Source organism: Corythoichthys intestinalis, chromosome 17 (genome assembly GCF_030265065.1).
Source record: "Corythoichthys intestinalis isolate RoL2023-P3 chromosome 17, ASM3026506v1, whole genome shotgun sequence".
In the NCBI taxonomy this organism is placed as follows: Eukaryota; Metazoa; Chordata; class Actinopteri; order Syngnathiformes; family Syngnathidae; genus Corythoichthys; species Corythoichthys intestinalis.
The window spans coordinates 6204623-6227944 of NC_080411.1; the positions used below are offsets into that span (position 1 = coordinate 6204623).

Here is a 23322-nt window from a genome sequence, read left to right on the forward strand (position 1 = left end):
TAACTCTGATGCAGGTCGGACTTTCAGGAGCAAAATTAGTGGTGTGTTTCCCACCTCGACATCATTGGCGTCTATTTAAATTACTTACAGTGGCTGCTGCTGGCCGAAAAAAAACTTCAAATAACCCTTCTCTTTGAAGAGGAGGCAGCAAGTTGTTGACGTGTATTTCTTTGGGGCTGTGAGAGCGTGCGTGTGTGTGTCGTGGATGGGTCAAGTCATCAGCCAATCAAACATCCGTTTGAGGGGGAAAAAATGGACTGGCGCATTCAGCAAGTGAAAAGGGGTAAATCGAAGTTTGAACATAATGAAAATAATTCGCTTAAAGGGTATGAAAACACTAAGGGGCTGTGAGATATCAATAGAACCGTTATGTGGCAAGATAGCAAATATCAATAAAGTTAACAAAAAAATAAATCGCATTCATGGGCAATTATCGAAAATAAATCGAAAATTACGAACATTTCCGAAAGTATTCCGGAAACAGCCGAATGGGGCGGAGACGTCATAACAAGGAAACAAAAGGTCGAGACAGGTGCCATCGTTTATCAACGAGAGAGTTGCGTTCATGTTTTATCAAAAAATCCCTAAAATGGTTGAAACCTGTCATGCTATGTGGTTTACGTGCCCATGAGTTCCCGAGTGCGAGAAAAAGAGCTGAACTACCCAGACAATGAGTAAAGTTCGTCCGTGCTAAGAGGGCTACTTTTGCAGACCCAGCCTCCGGCACGGTTTTGTGTGGTGCGCATTTTACACCTGAAAGCTATTCAAACTATGGACAAATGAAATCAGGTTTTGCTAAGAAATTGCTGATGAAAGCAGCCACCATACACGCGCAGCCACCTAAATGTCCCGCGATATCAAGAAAGAGGACGACTGGCTCTGATGAGACAACCACAGGCTAACCAAAGGAGCGGAGCAGCCAAGCTCGAAATGGCCAGAGTGAGTACTCTTTTATAATAAAAACATATGATGCATTGGATATAGGACTGGACACGTGTATAAATTATCGCTCGTAAAATATATAGAACAAATCCTCGAATCCCATTCATATTTGTGTCTGTTGGCAGAGCGAAAACCTATGATAGCACTATAAATGATAATTATTCTATACATTACATTATTTTGCGGTCACGGTTTATCAGCTTCACAAAAAGAAATGCAAAACAAACCATTCGATGTTTCCCAGCCGATGTTGCCGGTGTTTCATCAGTGTGATTGCTCCTCTCAATGATCCTTTCATTAGGCTGCATTGGCTTTTGTTTGGGCTGAAACTGATAACCCAAAACACCAAAGAAAGGTTCATAACTCTCCTCGTCACCATTAGAAGAATGTTCGTTGCGTCGGATTCGTCGCTGCAACTAGAAACAAAATTGTCCGCTATCATCGCCGCCATTCAGTACTAAGCACTGAGCCGGTTGTTTCCTCGTATGACTTCACGCACACAATATGCTAGATTTCCGGGATCTCGTGGGCGGGTCCTTTTAGCTTGACAATCGTTTCAAATTTCTTTCATTTTCTTGGTGTTGCGATGTGTGTAATTACACGAAGTGGCATGATACGAATCCAAAAGGCATGCGTTTATGGATAAATGATGAAATATTAGCATTGCCCCAGGTGTTGTCATACCCTTTAATAATGGTAGGGTCAATTCTATCCTTAAACATATGGGAAGACAATCTAAATGACTTGTATAACTGAACTCATTATGTCATGCATATAAGGTTGCTTAAAAATTTGAGCATCCTGAAAATTTGGTAGGGTTATGTCCTTACCGTTCCTATGCAAACCTACGCCCTCGGTACCTTGGTACGGGAGTCACGGTTCGGTCCGGTATGGTACAACAGAAAAAACAAAAAGTTTTATCACTGAATTTGAAAATTAAAGTCTGTTCAAAGTGCAAAATAAATAGACGAAAACTTGTTCTGACATCCTTTAATTCACAGTTTATGAGCAACAGAGAGAACACACCCTTTTTTATAGGCATTGATTGAGGTAACAGGTAAAGTCAGGTAGCACTCGCCAGCTTTTGCAACCTTGGTTAATTGATACTATACTAAAAGGTTCTGTTTTCAATGTTGGATTACACACAGTTAACTGTAAACCATTACCAGTGAACATACTCTCACGTAAATTTTTATATTGGCTAAAATTAAAAAAAAAATAAATAAAAAAAAATTTTAAAGTCCAAATAGTTCCCAAAATAAAAATGCATCTCTTGAAATAGTGCAAAAACAAATATCCACTCAGTGTTTAAATTACTTCAGCCTAAGGCTAGAGCAAAATAAACATTTCCTGATTTAAAAATATAAATTACACTTTAAAAAGTTACTAATGATACATTTTATAGTTCCCACGCTTTATGTTCGCCATAACCTTCCTAGTAGTGAGTTTGTCTTCTTTTTCTTTTAATATTGGTTGCTGGTTTAGTCGCATAACCTCTACCGCCCCCTGGAGCTGAGGAGGAACAACTCTGACATGGATTTGTTGTTTTTACTCCAACGTATTAGCCATCTGACTGCGAGCACTGAACCGTGATGCCCGTACAGTGACGGTACGGGGCGAATACAAATACTGTTACACTCTTAGTAATCTGTTAGAACACCATGACTGTGCATGACATTTGAGTTAATGACCTGCCTGTGTGCCGCCTTTAGAGTAGCGAGCAATTTCTTGGAGTTGAGGTGTATGAGTCTTGAGAACAGCCTGTGAATGTAAATGCCAGTGATTCCATACTTTGTGTCCCACATCACTCCCCACATTAATTTATATTTCCCACAAAATGAACGATCTGTTCTTGGGTTGGATTTTATTCAAAAAATGTCCCCATAAAAAATGTACTTACTTATGTTTTTTCCTTCTTTATTATGCATTTTTTGACTTGAGAAACTTTTACTCCGGAGTAATTTATACTTGTGCGAAAAATATTGTAATTATTAGGGGTGTAATGGTACACAAAAATCTCAGTTCGGTACGTACCTCGGTTTTGAGGTCACGGTTCGGTTCATTTTCGGTACAGTAAGAAAACAAAATGCAAAATATACAGTGCTGCTCAAAAGTTTGTGAACCCCACAGCGATGGTCAGATTTTTTGTAAAAAAAACTAAAATAACCTTATTAAATGTTAAGTTATACCCAAATCCACAACACTGACATTCCAAATAATGGACTGAAACAAAAGAAATAGTTATATTGTCATTCTTTATTTAACAAAAGTGGTTGATTTAAGAAAAACTCAGATATCATGTGTGCAAAAGTATGTGAACCCCTTCAGTTAATAGGATATTGCGCCTCCTTTTGCAGAGATTACCTCAACCAAACGGTTTCTGTAGTGACTAATCAGCCTCTCACATCTACTTTGGGGGATTTTTGCCCATTCTTCCTTGCAGAACGCAGTCAGTTGAGAGAGGTTTGATGGGCGTCTGGCATGAACTGCTCGCTTCAGGTCCCGCCACAGCATTTCAATGGGATTTAGGTCAGGACTTTGACTGGGCCAGTCCAGAACACGAATCTTCTTCTTTTTCAGCCATTCCTTGGTTGTATTGCTGGAATGCTTTGGATCATTATCATGTTGCATGATCCACCTTCTGCCAAGCTTTAACTTCAAAACAGATGGCGTCAGGTTATGTTCTAGGATTTGACAATATTCCTCAGAATTCATGATTCCCTGGACTATGTGGAGTTGTCCAGGTCCTGAGGATGAAAAGCAAGCCCAGATCTTGACATTCCCACCTCCATGCTTCACTGTTGGGAGAAGGTTCTTTTGGTGGTATGCAGTGTTGACTTTTCGCCAGACATGGCGGTTTTGGTTGTGACCAAACAGTTCAATTTTGCACCTACATCAGTTGATGAAAACTCTTTTTAATTTAGTCTCGACAACACAACTGTTAAAAAAACAAAAAAAAAACTACTGAATTGATTGATTAGGAAATCAGGTTGAAATAATAGAAAATTCCAAAATGTTGAGGGGGTTCACAAACTTTTGAGCAGCACTGTAAATGTGCTAGTTGTTTATCACACACCTTTATGTTTTCAACAATAGGAACATTAGCCTATACAAAGCTAGAATTCTGCTCAAAAAGTAGCAGGTATTTAAAGATAATCCAACAACAATTTGCCTTTGAAACCCCGCATATTGGCCAGCTTTCTTTCTGAAAGAAAGAAGAAAAAAGTCCTGTGCGAAAGAGAAAAGCAATCCCAATGACAAATGATGAAATCCTCAATGAATATTTTTTTTTTCTTATGAATGGTTTTCAAAAGCTTTATTGGTGGATTTTCTCAAGTTAAAGCGCCACACATAAATTAATAAATTTAATTGTGTAAGCAGGATCTGTGTATTATTCTTATTATTCAATTACAGGTGTTTTAGCTCATTTCAGTTTATTTTATTTAAATGGGCTATTATTTATTTTATTATCTGTTTATATTTTACAAATGTGATTTATTCATTTATATTGTATATTTCATGTTGTTTAACTTTAGTTCCTGTGTGAATATTAGTTCCTACTTGTTTTGTTGTGGTAGGAGGGTTTTGTATTGAACACAGCGCCGTGTTGGTTATTATTATAGCAGAGAAGACAGCAGTAAATCAACAAAGACAAGTCAACAGTGCCCCGATCTACCACTCAAGAGATCTAATGGACTCAAAAAGTAGATTACGGTTGCATATTAGTTTGAAAATCGACCGGATCCACCGTATTTTTACACGAGTGACTTCCGGTCTGCCCTATCCTAGCTACCGGTAGTAGTATTGACGCAGGAGGGTCGCGTCTCGCGTCAAATAATAAACTCTGCCATTCTTTTCGCGTGCGTCGTGTTGAGCCGCTTCTGGGACGCGTCTAACACGCGGCCGCACTGCGACTGGTGTGCATTGGCCGATTGACTTTAACGCCCACGTTTCACCGCGTTCTCGCGGCGGCCACGTTGTCGCGCCGTTGACGTTTCTGGGTCTGTCCTACCGTGTTGGTCCTCATTATAGTAGAGAAGATGGAGTAAATATAATCTACACAAAGAAACTGTAACCCAATCGACTCACAGCCTCGAAAAGTAAGGGTTACATTACATCAGAAACTCGTTCGTTACGCCTCCGTTCCGAACCGAGCACCATGTACCGAAACGGTTCAACACAAATACATGTACCGTTACACCCTTAGTAATTATAAAAAAAAAACAAAAAAAAAAAACTTGATGTGTATAGTGTGTGTTGTTCCCCCAAAAAAGCATTTACTTTACCATCTCTGTTGGACAGCAGGAGCACCAGACCGTTGAGGCAGGTGTCCGTCACCTCGGCGATGTTGGTGGCGCACCTGCCGATAGCCTGGATGGTGGCCGCCGCGAAAGCTTTGTCCTGACTCTTGACGTACGTCTGCAAGACAAGCTACGTCAAGGCTAGCCCTCACGTCGTTCCATAAGGCGGAGAAGACAAACCTGAAACTCTCTTAGGATGGTGGAGATGTTGGCCTCATTGGCCAGGTTGGTCAGGATCTCCAACTGCAAAGCAAATCAATTCACCGTATACAATAAGGTTGGGCAATCAGGCCCAAAATTTAACTCAAAATCACAGGTATGAATCCAATATTCTCAATGCAGGTTGTACCTTCAGTGTTTTGATGTGTGTGGTGTCGGTGGATCGGACGTAGAAACTTTTCATGAAAGGCTCAAACATCCCCTGATTGAATTTGAAAAGCAAACGCAAAAATAATGACAAGGTTTGTGTTTGAATCCCGGCTGCCACTCACCTTCCTCTGAATGGACATGGTGGCGATGTTCTGAAGAACCACGTACTGCACCTCTCTGCGTCACAAAAGGGCGGTCAAAAAATAAAAATGAGAAGAGAGGTGACGCTCAATGCTTACCTGTGGCTCCTCAACAGGCGCACTAGCGATTTGGTGACCACGTTGACTTCCTGTTTGGGTGCAAGGTGCCAGTAAAGCTGAGCCACCGCCATCACCACCTTGAATCACAGTAAACACATGCTGGCTCGTGTATTCAGGTTACAATTTCCTAATAACACATTTTGGGGCAAGTGACTATTTTTGTTGATTTTGGGGAAAAAAAAAAAAAACGTATCAAAATATCTTATATCATTTTAATTTTAAAAATATGTTAAGTGGGGAAGATATATATATAAATATACTGTTTTATATATTTAAAATATATTCAAATTTAGTTCTACTTTTGTAAAAAAAAAAAAATCTTTTTAAATACTTTTTAAAAAATATATTAAATGAAAAAGAACAAGTACAGTAACATGAAAAATCATCCGAACCTTTTGGAATATCTCACGTCTGCATAAAATTCCATCATATGTGATCTGATCTTTGTCAAAATCACACAGATGAAAAAACTGTCTGCTTTAACTAAAACCACCCAAAAATTTTAGATTTTCATATTTTAATGAGGATAGCATGCAAACAATGACAGAGGGGGGGGGGATAAGTAAGAGAACCCTCTGCATAAGGAGACTTAAAAAAGCAATTGAAACCAATTTTTACCAAACAATTTAAGTCAGGTGTGTGCCCAATCACAGATGAGTGGTTTAAAACTGCTCTGCCCACTATAAAACACACACCTGGTAAGCATTGTCTGATGTGCATCATGGCTCGGTCAAAAGAGTTGTCTGAAGAGTTGCGATCAAGGATTGTTGATTTGTATAAAGCTGGGAAAGGATACAAAACCGTCTCTAAAAGTCTGGATGGTCATCAGTCGACAGTCAGAGAAGTTGTCTACAATTGGAGAGAGTTTGGCACTGTTGCTTCTCTCCCAAGGAGTGGCCGTCCGCCAAGAGTTCAGCGCAGAATACTCAGAGAGGTAAAAAAACAACCCTTGAGTGTCTGCTAAAAGACTTACAGAAATCACCGGCACAGTCTAATATCTCTGTGCACACATCAACTATATGTAAAACTATGGCCAAGAATAGTGTTCATGGAAGGACTCCACAGAGGAAGCCACTGCTGTTTAAAAAAACATTGTTGCTCGTTTAATGTTTGCAAAAAGGCACTTGGACACTCCACAAAAGTTTTGGCAAAATATTTTGTGGACTGATGAAACCACAGTTGAATTGTTTGCGGGAACACACAATGTAATGTGTGGGGGAAAAATGGAACAGCTCACAAACAAACACCTCAACCCCACCTTGAAGCATGGTAGAGGGAGCATCATGATTTGGGGCTGTTTAGCAACCTCAGGCCCTGGACAACAAGCAATCAATAATGGAAGAATGAATTCAAAAGTGGATGCTGCAACAAGACAATGATCCAAAACACAGAAGTAAATCAACTTCAGAATAGTTTCAGAAGAACTAAATACACGTTCTGGAGTGCCCAAGTCAAAGTCCAGACTTGAACCCCATTGAGATGCTGTGGCATGACCTAAAGACAGCGATTAATGCCAGACATCTCAGGAATCTGACTGAACTACAGCAGTTTTGTAGAGAAGAATGGGCAAAGATTAGTCCTGATCGATGTGCCAGACTGATCTGCAGCTACAGGAATTGTCTCGTTGAAGTTATTGCTGCCAAAGGGGCGACCACAAAATATTAAATGTGATGGTTCACTTACTTATTATTCCGCCTCCTGTCATTGTTTGCATACCATCTTCATTAAAATATGAAAACCTCTTCATGTTTGGGTGGTTTTAGTTATAGCAGACACTGTTTTTTCATCTGTGAGATTTTGACTGTATATTTGCAGTTTTTTTTTAAAATTTAAAATTTTTAATCGAGTTAATTACAGCTTAAAAATTAATTAATCGTAATTAATCGCAATTAATGGCAATTCAAACCATCTATAAAATATGCCATATTTTTCTGTAAATAATATATATATATTCTGTAAAATAAATTGTTGGAATGGAAAGATAAGACACAAGATGGATATATATAGATTCAACATACGGTACATAAGGACTGTAGTGGGCATTTCACTCTACTGTCATTTAAATCTGTCTACGCTGTCCTCACTCCGAAGCGTCTACTTTTTCCAAAGCTAGACAGCTAGTGAACGACGCCTTAATAATTAGACTTCTTCCTTTTTCATCTGATTTATTAATAAAATGGCCTCAAACCATTGTCCTCTTTAGACCGTCGTAAAACTACAAAAAAAAAGTACACAAGCATTGCATTAGCAACAACGTTAGCTTAGCACGCTATACAGGTTCACTAAACATAAACAAAAAGCGTCTCATACAAAAAATATAACATTTCGCTTACTAACATAATATGTACATTCTTTATAACAACCATACTTACGGACAAATCTTGTCCCAGGATCATATAAGCACAACATTATCAGCCCGAGACGTCGTGCAGCCATAATGAACTGGCAAGAAAACAATAAACCATGTCGCAAAGCGACCACAAGAGTTCGCTGTTGGACAGCACAAAAAGCCTTGCTGTAAAACTTACCAAAAGGCAGAATACTTTCTGAGCAGGACATGTGCGTTAATTGCGTCAAATATTTTAACGTGATTAATTAAAAAAATTAATTACCGCGCATTAACGCGATAATTTTGACAGCCCTAGTTTAAAAAAAAAAAATTCATTCAAATTTAATTTCTTGTTGGAAATTGTTGATATTTGTGCATTTTTTGGCCAAAAATGTAATCGGTTATCGCAATCACAATACCAGCTCGTATAGATTGAAGTTGTGCTGAGAAAAAAAATAAAGCCAGATAGTGTAAGCATTTACTCTTGAATATTCTTTTCACTGAATAATTTTTTATTTGCACTTCAGTACATTTATTGGTTGACTACTTTTACTTGTGTAATATTGTTTTTGAAGTAATGCTACTCTTACTTGAGTACAATCTTTGGCTACTCTACCCACCTCTGTGATATGATTTATATATGAATTGATCAGTCGAAAAAGCAAAACAAAACACCGATTGATCAACTATAAAGATAATTGTATGCGACAGCCCAAGTTTGAGGTGCTTGATTATTTGAGCAAACAACTTTTCCCTGCACAGTTTCTAGCGGTACGTGTCCATCCCAGACATGGAAAGTCTTCAATAAAGACAGCGAACGTGTCGGGGGAAGAAAAAAAAATAAAAACTGTAGCGCAAGTCTCATTTGTAATCCTTGGGAAGCGCCGAGGAGACCTTGAGCCTCTGCGTGATGGAGAAGTGCTCTCGCCGCGTACAGACATCTTATGACAGCAACTAGTTTGTCCGTGTAGCTTTGTTTTAATACAAAATGGCATCCAGGTATGCATCACTGCTGAGAAGTGTCTGTTGGTCTCCGCTGTTGGTTAAACCTAAACTGGGAGTGAAAAGTAAAGCCACTCACCGCCGTGTTTCGGCTTTGCAGCAGCGGCTTGGTGTTCCGGAGCAGCAGCCGGTGATCCGGGTCCATGACGTACGGCTTGGCCTCCGCCGCCTCGCCTTTCTCCTCTGGGTCCGATTCGTAGAAGGTCTTGTCATGGTTTTCCTCAAAGACGGCGCCCTAAGAGTTGCAAATACAAAAAGCCACTTAACATTGACTGCTCATGGACGGTGATGGACATCCAAACCATTTCCAAATGGTTTGGAAGTTCTTCTCCATCATTAGCAGTGAAGGAGTAGAAATATCAACCCCAATAGTCTGTTGAAAGTAGAGCTGAAATGAATACTCGAGTAACTCGAGTTTAAAAACTGATCCGAGTAATTTTATTCACCTCGAGTAATCGTTTATTTTGACAGCTCCAAGCATCACGTTTTGCTCGGACTAATTTTAATGCGGGACAACGCGCTGATGTCACGTGGGCTGTCGAAGGACACCAGAGACAAAATTGTAGACCTGCACCAGCCTGGGAAGACATACAAGACCACTGATAATCTCCCTCGATCTGGGGCTCCGTGCAAGATCTCACCCCGTGGCGTCAAAATGATAACAAGAACGGTGAACAAAAATCCCACAAAAATACCACATGGGGGGACCTAGTGAATGACCTACAGAGAGCTGGGACCACAGTAACAAAGGCTACTATCAGTAACACATTGCGCCGCCAGGGACTCAAATCCTGCACTGCCAGACGTGTCCCCCTGCTGAAGAAAGTACACGTCCAGGCCCGTCTGCGGTTTGCTAGAGAGCATTTGGATGATCCAGAAGAGGACTGGGAGAATGTGTTATGGTCAGATGAAACCAAAATAGAACTTTTTGGTAGAAACACGGGTTCTCATGTTTGAAAGAGAAAGAATACCAAATTGCATCCGAAGAACACCATACCCACTGTGAAGCATTGGGGTGGAAACATCATGCTTTGGGGCTGTTTTTCTACAAAGGGACCAGGACGACTGATCCGTGTAAAGGAAAATTGAATGGGGCCATGTATTGAGTGAAAATCTCCTTCCAACAGCAAGGGCATTGAAGATGAGATGTGGCTGGGTCTTTTAGCATGACAATGATCCAAAACACACAGCCACGGCAACAAAGGAGTGGCTTCGTAAGAAGCATTTCAAGGTCCTGGAGTGGCCTAGCCAGTCTCCAGATCTCAACCCCATAGAAAATCTGTGGAAGGAGTTGAAAGTCCGTGTTGCCCAACGACAGCCCCAAACATCACTGCTCTAGAGGAGATCTGCATGGAGGAATGGGCCAAAATACCAGCAACAGTGTGTGAAAAGCTTGTGAAGAGTTACAGAAAACATTTGGCCTCCGTTATTGCCAACAAAGGGTACATAACAAAGTATTGAGATGAACTTTTGGTATTGACCAAATACTTATTTTCCACCAGGATTTGCAAATAAATTCTTTAAAAATCAAACAATGTGATTTTCATTTTTTTCCCCACATTCTGTCTCTCATGGTTGAGGTTTACCCATGTTGACAATTACAGGCCTCTCAAATTTTTTCAAGTGGGAGAACTTGCACAATTACTGGTTGACTAAATAATTATTTGTGCCACTGTATATATGGCGGCCACCACATTGATTGACAGACTAGCATCGTACTGCAACATATGGCGGCCGCCACATTGACTGACAGACTAGCATCATTCTTCGACATATTTATGTAAAATAATTGTTAATTGCACCTTTTTTTTTCCACTTTTAACCAAGAATTGAGACTGTGTGTATGTTCATAACTATAAAGAATTCAGAGATTTAACCATTTTTCACAAGAATTTTTACCAAAAACGCCAGGTTTACATACGGCGGCCGCCACATTGACTGACAGACTAGCATCGTACTTCGACATATTTACGCTTAATAATTGCTAACTGCATGTTTTTGCTTTTTTAACCAAGAATCGAGACTGTTTTACGTCCATATCTATAAAGAATTCAAAAGCTCTTTGTCTGTGATTCCACTCGGTCAGATTTGACGGCCACGACAACAATGCATGCCCCCTATTAATTGGTCTGTCGATATCATTATGAAGTCTATGGGTCACTGTACAAATGTTTGGCTGACCTCCTTCCACGGGCTGGTGAACTGCGTTCGTGCGTAGCGTGTGAGCATGGAGATGATGACCACCTGGCCCCACTCTTCCACGTCCACCAGCAAGTTGCACAGCTTGCGGTAGTTCTTGTGGATCAGGTCGATGCGGTCCGGGCACACCTCTTCGAAGGCCATCACCACGCTGCCCGCCACAAGCTGCAAAGCCAGAAAAACAAAGTGAGTCCGGATATTCCGGAGGAATTGTTAACTAGATTGACTTCATTATGCTTGCAACACTCAAGAGGGAGGGGAAAAAAAAGTATTTTCAACTTTGATTGCAGCGGGCAATCATTATGAAGAAAAAATGTCGGAGCTTAAAAAGTTTGAATTGACTCATTTTCACAAGCGAGAGAAGTAAATCTATCAATTATACCTTTCCTACAAATCAAAGCAATTCCCTGAGAAGCAGAACAACTCTATCATTTAGTATGCCTCCATTTTCAAGTTTAACGTCTTTCTGTACGAGTCAAGTCAGCTAAAATATAACATGGGGTTATTAAACAATATACCAATTCATTAGCAGGAGTTAATATATTTTGATGAACTATTTTTTTCATTGTGAGTACCGTAATTAAAATAGTTTTTGCTCCATCTCGTTTTGCCTCCATGAAAAATGCAGTAGCCAAGAGAATTTTACTATTTTTGCACTGTATTTCCCTTTCTGTTTGTTTTTTTTAAATATGAAAACAAATGTAAATAATATTTCTAATCACTGGGGCACACGTACAGCCCCACATTACACACAAACAAGGACCCAAACGGGACTGCTCATAGCTGCCGGCCAGTGTTGTTTTCGTCAAGGATGACGACAACGGAAATATTTCGTCAAAGAACACTTTTCCCATGACGATGACGACACGATAACGAGCTAAAAACGTGTTTTGGGAGACTGAAACAGAACGAGACGAATGCCAGTTTTCGTCTGACAAGAGGAGAACCACACAAAAATGCGCAATAGTTTGGTCAAGTTCACAGTGTTTGACATTTTATGTGCCGTTAGTATGCATATAGCAGTGTCTGGTTGTGTCACTTGTGACTTGCTGCACCCCCCCTTCGACTCACCAGTGTGTCAACTCCAGTCTCCATGCAGACTTGAACACATGGTAAGATTTGTTTTCTTGGCTACAGAAATACGCAATGTTGCTTTAGCCCAGACCACACGTAACTCTTAGCATTAGCATAGCATTTAGGTTCACGTTAGGCTAATGCTAACGGGGAGTATCCCTTAACTCTAGAACAATTTTTTTTTACTTACCGTTCGTGGCGTCGAGGTGTGTATAATTAATTGAAAATAATGTTCAGTTTTCCTGACGAGTATGTATTATCACCAAATTGGCGTTGTGCTTTCAGATAGACGCTACAATATATGCTCGTCTGTTAGTGTTCATTTGAAATAGTTGGAAAACGTTATTTATATTTGGAATTTTTTAATGTTACAGACGAAAACATTTTTTTAAACGTTGGATAAAACTAGACGAAATTAGTCGAGTTTTTGTCAACGAATACTAGACGAAGACAAAGACATTTTGAGATGACTAAGACTAGGGCTGTAACGGTACACAAAAGTCACAGTTCGGTACGTACCTCGGTTTGGAGGTCACGGTTCGGTACAGTAAGAAAACAAAATGCAAAATATAAATGTGCTAGTTGTCTGTTACACACTTTTGTGCTTTCAACAATAGGAAGATTAGCCTACACAACGCTAGAATTCTGCTCAAAAATAGAAAATACAATATTCCGAAATGTAGATATTTTGAAAAACAAAATAAAAATACATAACATTGGCTCAGACTTTTTCTTTAAACAAATATCTTATGTGCAAAATTGAACAGTTGCAACACTGAACAGTTTCAAGTTTCTCATTATAACTTTATGACCACAGCCTCGAAAAGTAAGGGTTACATAAACATTATGTCAGAAACTCGTTCGGTACGCCTCCGTTCCAACCGAGCACCCCATACCGAAACGGTTCAATACAAATACATGTACTGTTACACTCCTAAGACTCAAGCCCGTCAGTGGTGAGGGGGGGGGGCAACTGGGTATGTTGTCCCGGGCCTCAGGACCATAGGGGCCCCTGAATGACTCCTAATTTATTTTTCTTTACATTCACATATTTGTTTTTTATTTAAATCATTGTCTGATTAAATATTATGTTTGACTCGATATATACTTAAAAACCTTAACATTTTAAATATTTCAAATATACAGTATATTATTTTCCTTTTTTTTTTTTGCACAACCCCCACCAACACCACCTCTGTCTTAGCAGAGAATGGTTTGACCCTGCTCTGGCGCACTCAAGGCTACACTATGTACGTGCCCTGAAGCGGGAAATTAAAATATGCCATTGTTATAAACTCTAAACATGGCGAGTCGTCATAAATCTGGTGCGCAGAAAAGAAAAAGAGATGAAGATAATAAAGGGGAACGAGAAAAAATTATGAAGTGAAACGATGAAGTTTTTAAAAGGGGGACAAGAAGCCAGAGAATTAGGGCTAGAGTTGGCTGTGGACCGTGATGTCGGTAAGTGAAAAACAGCTGCGAACACACCAAACATTTACATTCGTGATCACGTGATCAAAGCCCCCTATTGAGCTGCGGTATGACAAGATATGCTGCTCGCGTTGAGCCGAGGCGAGCAAAGGTGATGGGAGATCGGGATATATGTTAAGTCTGTGGGGAGCACGTGCCGAGGCTGAACAGACTCTGGTCCGGTGGCTGGATTTATCCTGGGTTTAGAACCCACTGTGGATTACAGCAAACGAGCTCGAGCTTGCACAAAAACTGGATTTCACTGATGTTATAAATGACTGTCAAAAAATCTAGCCGCATCACTGTTTGTTGAGGGCTTGATAACCCCAGGGAAGTGGAGGAGGCAGGGATAGGATGTTTAGTTATACTGTTTTGTTGCTTTGCAGGCAGGCATAGCACTCTCAGTTGTATTGTATTCTAGCCAACATGGGACAATAGGTGGAAATTGTTTATATTGTGTCACATCACATTACGGTCAAATAATTTGAAAATTTACACTGTCATTGCTTGCAAAACGTCAAAAGTACTGTGTATGTTGTCGTGACAAGCCGGCGGCAGGGGTGGGTTGGGTGGGCCCTATATTTTTATCTTGTCCCCGGGCCCGTGCAAGTCTGTTGATACCCCTGCTAAGACTAATAAGTATTTTCGTCCAAAAGATTAAGACTAAGACGAAAATTAAAAGGCTGCTAAAAACAACACTGCTGCCGGCAAAAATCGATGATCAAATTCGTTGGCAACTAATCGATTTTAACTAAAGATGTCCCGATCGATCGGCATCACGTCATTTTCACAGTATCTGAATCGCCAAAAAAATATCGGACATGCCTTTTTTTAATATATATTTATTTTTCAAATAAATCGTTTTCTAATTGTATTTAACGTTACAGACAAAATGTTTTACATTCATTCAGAGCCTTTAGTTTTGGCTTAAAGTAGGGCTATCAAATTTATCGCGTAAGGATTTATTGTCATAATAAACAAATACAGTACTTATGTACGGTATGTTGAATGTATATATTCGTCCGAGTTTTATTCATTTTTTTCTTAATGCATTGCCAAAATGTATATGATCGGGAAAAATTATCGGGAATGATTGGAATTGAATTGGGAGCACAAAAAAAAGCAATCGGATCGGGAACTTTGGGATCGGCAGATACTCAAACTAAAACGATCGGGTGCAAAAAAACATGATCGGAACAACCCTAATTTTAACCAATTATTTGTTGAAGCCTTATAAAAGAATATTGTCGACTAGTTCGTTGGCAGTCATAATGGTCCTCCGAAGGCAACCAAAACTATGAAAATGAGTTCGACAGCCCCGGTCTAAAGCTTCTTGCCGCCACCTCCAAGGAGAACATCAAGAACGGTGACACCTCGCTGGGTGCCGTGGAGGTGCCTCCTGGACACCCGCCACTGCATTATGACAAGGTGGTAATGGAAAAATCACACTAAGCAAATGGCTCTTCTAATAACAATAAATTTCCTTGAAAATGAGGCGGGGCCGGCACTGTTTCCTTGCATCTGTTTCGCCATGAATTCCAATTAAGGCGCCGGGGAGGCGGGGAGTGCTGGGTCATCACGCGAGAGACAACACTGACTGCAGTGTTTTTTTTTTTCTTTTTGATGGACGATCCGCCCGTTTTCCTCCCCCTTCTTAAATGAATGGTCGTCCCACCTCGCCCCTAATCATAAGGACCCCCACCCTCCTCGGCTTTCAATTTGGGAAGAGGAGCGCAGGGAGGGAGCCGCCATTTATCTTGTAATGGCGACATAATAGATCCATCACGCTAAAACAGCTGCACAAACTCCGCCGTCGCCGCTGTCATCACGCCGTCCCATTTTGTCTTGAAAACATCCCCCGCCGATGTATGTCACAGCCATTTAAACAAGCAGGCGCATTTGTTAAGGGGGGCAACGGCGACTCACCTGATAGCACTTCTTTTGCTTTTAAATGGACTCATTACAGAGGCAAACGCGGAGCGGGAACTTCTTCCTAATTAATGCCGACAAGTGATTAGCTTGGCACTTAAGATTGCGCGTCTTTAATGTGCAAACGCTTGGAAAAGCGATGGGGGATTGCAAATATTTGGGCTGAGAAATATGTGGTTCTACATTTATTGGTTTCATGATTTTAAAACAAATGTACTGAGTCATTATTTAGACTGCGATTTCCGCAGATTTCAATGCCCTACGGCATGGGTGTCCAAACCTGTCCGCAAGGGCCGCTGTGGATCCTGGTTTTTGTTCCTACCAATCAAGCACAGACAGTTTAACCAATGAAGTTTGTGATGAAACAAGCAGCACCTGACTGCAATCAACTGATTACACTTGTGAGACACCAGATTGGTGAAAAGATTTCATCTTGTTTTGTAGGAATGAAATCCAGCACCCACTGCGGCCCTATGCGGAATAGTTTGGACACCACTGCCCTACGGGAAATCAAAACTATCTCTGGAATATAGGGCGAGGTGCGGAATACCTGTATTTCATTTTACCTGGCGTTTTCATCCCTGCCACTAGATGTCGCTGTAAATTAGGAGATCTCGCTTTGAGAGCATCTCTGCTCAGAAGTAGTCAACCAGTAGAGATGGTTGTACGTAGGCATGTGCCGGTATGAGATCTTGACGGTATGAGAACCCTAAGCAAAAATACCGTGTTTTCACGGTATTGCAATTATGGTTCTAAAATGTGTTATTTTGAGATGTATCGGTAAAAAAAAAAACATTGAACAGGATTTTCTTTTTCACAACATATTTGCAAATTGGCAGATGTTTACAATGGCGGAAGACTTTACAAAAGTAGGCTAATAGTAGTGAGAAAACTAGTTAGCCGTCTTAGCATGCTAACTAGCCACATTGTCTGCCTCTCTAACAAGCCTACGTTATAGTATTTGTTTTACCATCGCTAGATGGTGTTTTCCGAAATTTCCAGGTTCGCGGTGAATCAGTAACAGGCACACTTTTGCTCAATAGACAATGTTTATTGATTAGAAAATGTAGAATAAATGAGATTTATTGATTACAATCCCACAAGAGCAGGCAAACAAGTATCAACAAAAGCAACGATGACGCTAGACTTGAGCTTGTCAGCCCCCAAATCCCTGCGTTACCGTTACAGCAAAACAAAATATCCCTTTAGCAATGAAAATCACTTACCGTGACAAGTGAGTGGGAAGCCAGCAACACTCCAGTAAAGCGGCAAAGGGACAAAGCCAGGCGATCCTGTCCGTGACGCCACTAATGTTTTCCAAAATTTCCAGGTTCAAGGTCCACCAGCGAGTCACGTACGGATCGCCTGGCTTTTGTCCTTTTGACGCTTTACTGCAGTGTTGTTGGCTTCCCACTCGTTTGTCACAGTAAGCAATTTTCATTTCTAAGGGACAACTAGTTGTGCTGTAACGTAACGCGGGGATTCTGAGATTGACAAACTGAAATCTAGCATCACTTTACCATTTGTTTGCTTGTTTTTTATATCTGCTTGCTTTTGTGGGATTGTAATCAATAAATCTCATTTATTCTGCATTTTCTAATCAATAAACATCGTCTATTGAGCAAAAGTGTGCCTGTTACTGATTCACCGCGAACCTGGAAATTTCGGAAAACAGATGGGAAACGTTCATTACAGCGTTTATTTACCTTAAATTTTGTGTAAAGTGACGGATGATGCTCAAGTACCGTATTGGCCCAAATATAAGACGGTGTCTTTTGCATTTACCATAAGACCGAAAAAGTGGGGTCGTCTTATATTCGCGGTCTAGACCTTATACTCATTCACGACGCTAGATGGCGCCAGATATCATTGAAGTGATGTTCTGTCATGACAGATCTCAGCTACTCTCAAGTTTAACCAGTTTGCATTATTTTATTGCAATGTTTTTCCTAATTCAGATTTGTTTCAAGACTACAGTTACAGTTAAACTTCACTTTGATGGTTAATGCAGTTCTTGCAATTTTGTTGTTTATTTACATTTCAAAAACCAGAAGCCATTCATTTACGAATGTGATTGCACTTTAGTTTACACTAGGGCAGTCAAAATTATCGCGTTAACGGGCGGTAATTAATTTTTTTAATTAATCACGTTAAAATATTTGACACAATTAACGCACACGCCCTGCTCAAACAGATTAGAATGACAGCACAATGCAATGGCAACTTGTTACTTGTGTTTTTTGGAGTTTTGTCGCCCTCTGCTGGCGCTTGGTTGCGACTGATTATATGGGCTTCAGCACCCATGAGCATTGTGTAATTATTGACATCAACAATGGCGGCCTACTAGTTTATTTTTTTGATTGAAAGTTTTTCAAATTTTATTAAAACGAAAACATTAAGAGGGGTTTTAATATAAAATTTCTATAACTTGTACTAACATTTATCTTTTAAGAACAACAAGTCTTTCTATCCATGGATCGCTTTAACAGAATGTGAATAATAATGCCATCTTGTTGATTTGTTATAATAAACAAATACAGTACTTATGTACATTATGTTGAATGTATATATCCGTCTTGTCTTATCTTTCCATTCCAACAATAATTTACAGAAAAATATGGCATATTTTATACATGGTTTGAATTGCGATTAATTACGATTAATTTTTAAGCTGTAATTAACTCGATTAAAAATTTTATTCGTTTGACAGCCCTAGTTTACATATATAAATGTTCAGATATTAAGATTTGAATGAGGCAAAATAACATGCTTTTTCTCTCAAATATCTTTTATAATCATTTGTTTTGGATTTACTGTAATTATTTTCTGTATAAAAATTTGGTGTTCAAAAAGCCTTTTTCCAAACTTGAGTCTTGAAAAAGAGGGGGTCGCCTTATAATCAGGGCCGTCATATATTCAGGCCAATACGGTAAATGTGAAATCATGTTGGAGGTGTTGCCTGTACGTCGGCTGACCTTCCTCCTCTAAGCCGCGGCAGTCTGTTTCTTTTCGGTAGCCTAAGCACTCCCCTACTTGCGACTTTGTCTATTTTAAGGGGGGAAAAAGCTCGGGTGTAGATAAGAGCAACAACTGGAAGGGGATGGGTGAGCACTGCCGCTCCAAGCCACAGATTTCTCACTACATTTTTTGGGAAATCAAAAATAGCTAGTACCGTAACTACAGTATGACAGAAATTTTTTTGTGATTTCGAAACTGTGACATTTTCATACTACGGTAAACCTTGAAACTGGTAACGGCACATGCCAAGCTGTATGATGTTAGCAACTAAAATTATCCTAACGTGTGTGCTTACAACAGAAGCATTTTGCTTCTGAGAGCAAAATCATATCCTTATTGTGTTTAAAGAGAACTGGGAGCATCCCTCTCACTTCAGATAGATCAGACGTCTATGGTGGTCAATGGCAAGCAATGAGTTTAATTTAGGGGCATTTAAGGTCATTTGCTGTTGTTTTGGGGGCATTTATGGGTCACTTCCTGTGATTTTGGGGCATTTATGAGCAGTGCTGTTAATAACGGCGTTATTTTTGTCAGTAGTGAGTAATCTAGTTACCTCAATTATCACACTATAAGGTGCACCTGACTGTAAACCGCCACCCACCAAATTTGGCACGAAAACGGCATTTATTCATAGATAAGCCACACTGGACTATAAGCCACAGCTATCCTTACTGTATTATGGGATTTTTAAACCAAAAGACATTAACCGGAAACAACTTATTTGATAGCTGCATCATACGGCTGTCATAAGAACAAATGAACCACCATGAATGTTTGAACCAATTAGCTGCAAAGCTTCATTTGGCCATCACTGTTCCCTTGGGGGAGACAGTCAACCTCTGCTGCCACCTGCTGTCAACAGTGTTGTTGTCCAATATGCCTCCGAGCATGCATTGCTACGAATGTAACTAACAATCAAAATTCATGTTCTGTTCTCATTATTTCTCCAGTTACTGTTCCGGTTGTTTCATTAATTGCTAGTTATGGTATTTGGTAACACTTTATATGAGTGGCGCCATAAGACTGTCATAATTAAGACATGACACTGTCATGAGTATCAATAAATGCTTGTAACAGATGTCATTTAGTGTTATCCGGCAAATTATCTCACTTTTGAATGGATGTAAAAATCCAAGCTGGACACAATTTTGAGTTAGTGACATAGCTTGCTAGATGACACTTGATGACATCTGTCATAAGCATTCAGTAATGCCTATGACAGTGTCACGTCATAACTAAGAAGGTCTTATGACAGTCTTATAACGCTGTTGTCAAATAAAGTGTTACCTATTAACCCAAATAAATAAAAAAATAAGCCGCACTGGACTATAAGCCGCAGGATTCAAAATGAAAGAAAAAAGTAGCGGCTTATAGTCCGAAAATTACGGTAATTACTTTTCCCATCATTGCAATGCCGTTACCGTTACTGAGGATGTGAAGGTGTGAGTTACTACAATTTGGGTGAATGACGTGGGAGACACGGAGAGAGCAGAGCAGGAAGGGAAAGTAAGTAAGGGGGTTGCGACGCCGTTGCAAATGCGATGCTAAGTGGCTCGGAGCGTTAGCATAGCACTTGCGTTCTCGCCAGCACGAGCATTTAGCGTGACGAGCGTCATCTTAAACTCTCGGGCAACTTTTTTTTTTTACGTACAGTTTGTGGCGTTCAGGTGGGTACAATTCATTGAAAATAATGGACTGTTTTTGGTTATTGTTGATATCATGATTGGATTTCCATTTTTAACTTTGTAATTAAATTCGCTTTGATGTAATTTCCATGTTTTGCCTTTTGCATTTTGTGTTAGCATGAAGTAGGCAGACTTGCAATAGGCTAAATATGTTTCGACATAAAAATGGTCTTTAAATATACAGTAGTGCTCATAAAATAATTCAATGAGTGCTTCCAGTGCTATTTCCACAGCGTATTAAAGAAGACACTTGCAAAACTCAGAACTCCACATCCAGCAGAGTATCTGGCCGTCTCGTGAGATTTGGGGAAACAGTACGCAGGCATAAAACCCACTTTTTGACACCTATTAAATATTCACCAGGGCTTTTGGCCATAAATCAGCAGCGGCTAGCGCTAACCCTCACGTGCGCGCACAGAAGTCATCTGTCTTCATTAGCGGGCCGTGGCTAAATATGCTATACATCTGCTCCCTGGCTCGCCATCCCAAACCGCCACTCCTCTGCCAGTTGGCCTGAGCTGCTTTATTTATTTGTGAAAACATAAGTGTACGCTATGAATACATAATCACGAACATTCTGCGCATGACGGTTGCGGACGTGTTAAGAATTCATTCATTCATTCGGACACTTGTTTTAATTTATATATACATGTAATGCTGGCCAAAAGTATTGGCACCCCTGCAATTCTGTCAGATAATTTCTCCCAGAAAACGATTGCAATTATAAATGCTTTGGTAGTAATATCTTCATGTATCTTGCTTGCAATGAAAAAACACAAAACGATGCAGAAATAAATAAATCATAATTTTACACAAAACTCCAAAAATGGGCCAGACAAAAGTATTGGCACCCTTTAAAAAAATCATGTGATGCTTCTTTAATTTGTGTAATTAACAGCACCTGTTACTTACCTATGTCACATAACACGTGCTGGCAATAACTATATCACACTTGCAGCCAGTTAAAATGGATTAAAGATAACTCAACCTCTGTCCTGTGTCCTTGTGTGGACCACATTGAGCATGGAAAAAAGAAAGAAAACAAAAGAACTGTCTGAGGACTTGAGAAGCAAAATTGTGAGGAAGCATGGGCAATCTCAAGGATACAAGTCCATCTCCAAAGACCTGAATGTTCCTGTGTCTACTCTGCGCAGTGTCATTAACAAGCGTAAAGCCCATGGCACTGTGGCTAAACTCCTTAGATGTGGACGGAAAAGAAAAATTGTCGAGAGATTTCAGTGAAAGATTGTGCGGATGGTGGATAAAGAACCTCGACTAACATCCTAACAAGTTACAAGGGGTACAACAGTTTCAACCCGTACTATCCGTCCACGTCTGAATGAAAAGGGACTCTATGGTAGGATACCCAGGAAGACCCCACTTCTGGCCCAGAGACATAAAAAAGCCAGGCTGGAGTTTGCCAAAACTTACAGAGAAAGCCAAAAACGTTTTGGACGAATGTCCTCTGGTCAGATGAGACAAAAGTAGGGCTTTTTGGGAAAAGGCATCAACATAGAGTTTACAAGAAAAAAAAACGAGGCCTTCAAAGAAAACAACACTGTCCCCACAGACAATCATGGCGGAGGTTCCCTGATATTTTGGGGTTGCTTTGCTACCTCTGGTGCATGGCATTATGAAGGGCCCAGTGTGAGAAAGCTGGGTCTGCCTCAGAGATCATGGGTCTTCTAGCAGGACAATGACCCAAAACACACTTCAAAAAGCACTAGAAAATGGTTTGAGAGAAAGCACTGGAGACTTCTAAAGTAGCAATGAGTCCAGATCTGAATCCCATATAACTCCTGTCGAGAAATCTGAAAATTGCAGTTTGGAGAAGGCTCCCTTCAAATCTCAGAGACCTGGAGCAGTTGGCCAAAGAGGAACGGTCTAAAATTCCAGCAGAGCATTGGAAGACACTCATTGATGGATACCGGAAGGGGTTGTTCGGTTATATTTTGCCTAAAAGATTGTGCTACCAAGTATTAGGCTGCCAATACTTTTGTCCGGCCCATTTTGGGAGTTTTGTGTAAAATGATTTTGATTTTTTTTTTTTCCATTCTCTTTTGTGTTTTTTTCATTGCAAGCAAAATAAATGAAGATATTACTACCAAAGCATTTGTAATTGCAATCATTTTCTGGGAGAAACAGCATTATCTGACAGAACTGCAGGGGTACCAATACTTTTGACCAGCAGTCTACATACTGTATGTGTACATACTGTATATAAAAGGATAATGATTTAATTTGTGGCATTAATGACAATTGACGTCCAATCCATTTGGATGGGTGCCACAAATAATTATATTGATAATCGGTTAATCACTGATTATTTCTACAATTACTCGACTAATCGGCTCAAATATAAATCACATTATTTCAAGTAGCATTACATTCCAAAGCAAAAGCAGATGTTTTCAGACATCTCATTTGGATTCATTACAGAGATAATCATCTGCTTTAATGGTAAACTACAAAAATCAAAGAATATATATATATATATATATATATATATATATATATATATATATATATATATATATATATATATATATATATATATTTTTTTTAAATAATTTAAAAAAGAAAAAAATGTTTATTTTTCCATTTAAAAAATATTTTAAAATGTATTTTAAATGAGTATTTACTGCTTTATTTTCCATTTTGTATTTTACTTTAAAATGTTTGAAGAATACATAAAACAATTTTCAAGATAAAAACTATATAAAAATAGAACATACTATTTTCAT

General features: G+C 39.6%; 1 protein-coding gene across 3 annotated transcripts in view; it reads right to left on the reverse strand.

Annotated features, from left to right (window-relative positions):
* Positions 1-23322, reverse strand: part of ap3b1a (adaptor related protein complex 3 subunit beta 1a) — a 109123-nt gene that overhangs the window by 68438 nt on the left and 17363 nt on the right. For all 3 annotated transcript variants that reach the window (XR_009061093.1, XM_057818764.1, XM_057818765.1), the window contains exons 7-13: positions 11385-11567; positions 9283-9438; positions 5852-5949; positions 5735-5789; positions 5593-5664; positions 5424-5486; positions 5229-5361 (exon numbers count right to left, since the gene is read on the reverse strand). Coding sequence is in view for 2 of the 3 variants with exons in the window: in XM_057818764.1 (XP_057674747.1) it covers positions 5229-5361; positions 5424-5486; positions 5593-5664; positions 5735-5789; positions 5852-5949; positions 9283-9438; positions 11385-11567 (760 nt within the window). In the remaining variant the exon portion in view is untranslated. The remainder of the gene's footprint in view (positions 1-5228; positions 5362-5423; positions 5487-5592; positions 5665-5734; positions 5790-5851; positions 5950-9282; positions 9439-11384; positions 11568-23322) is intronic.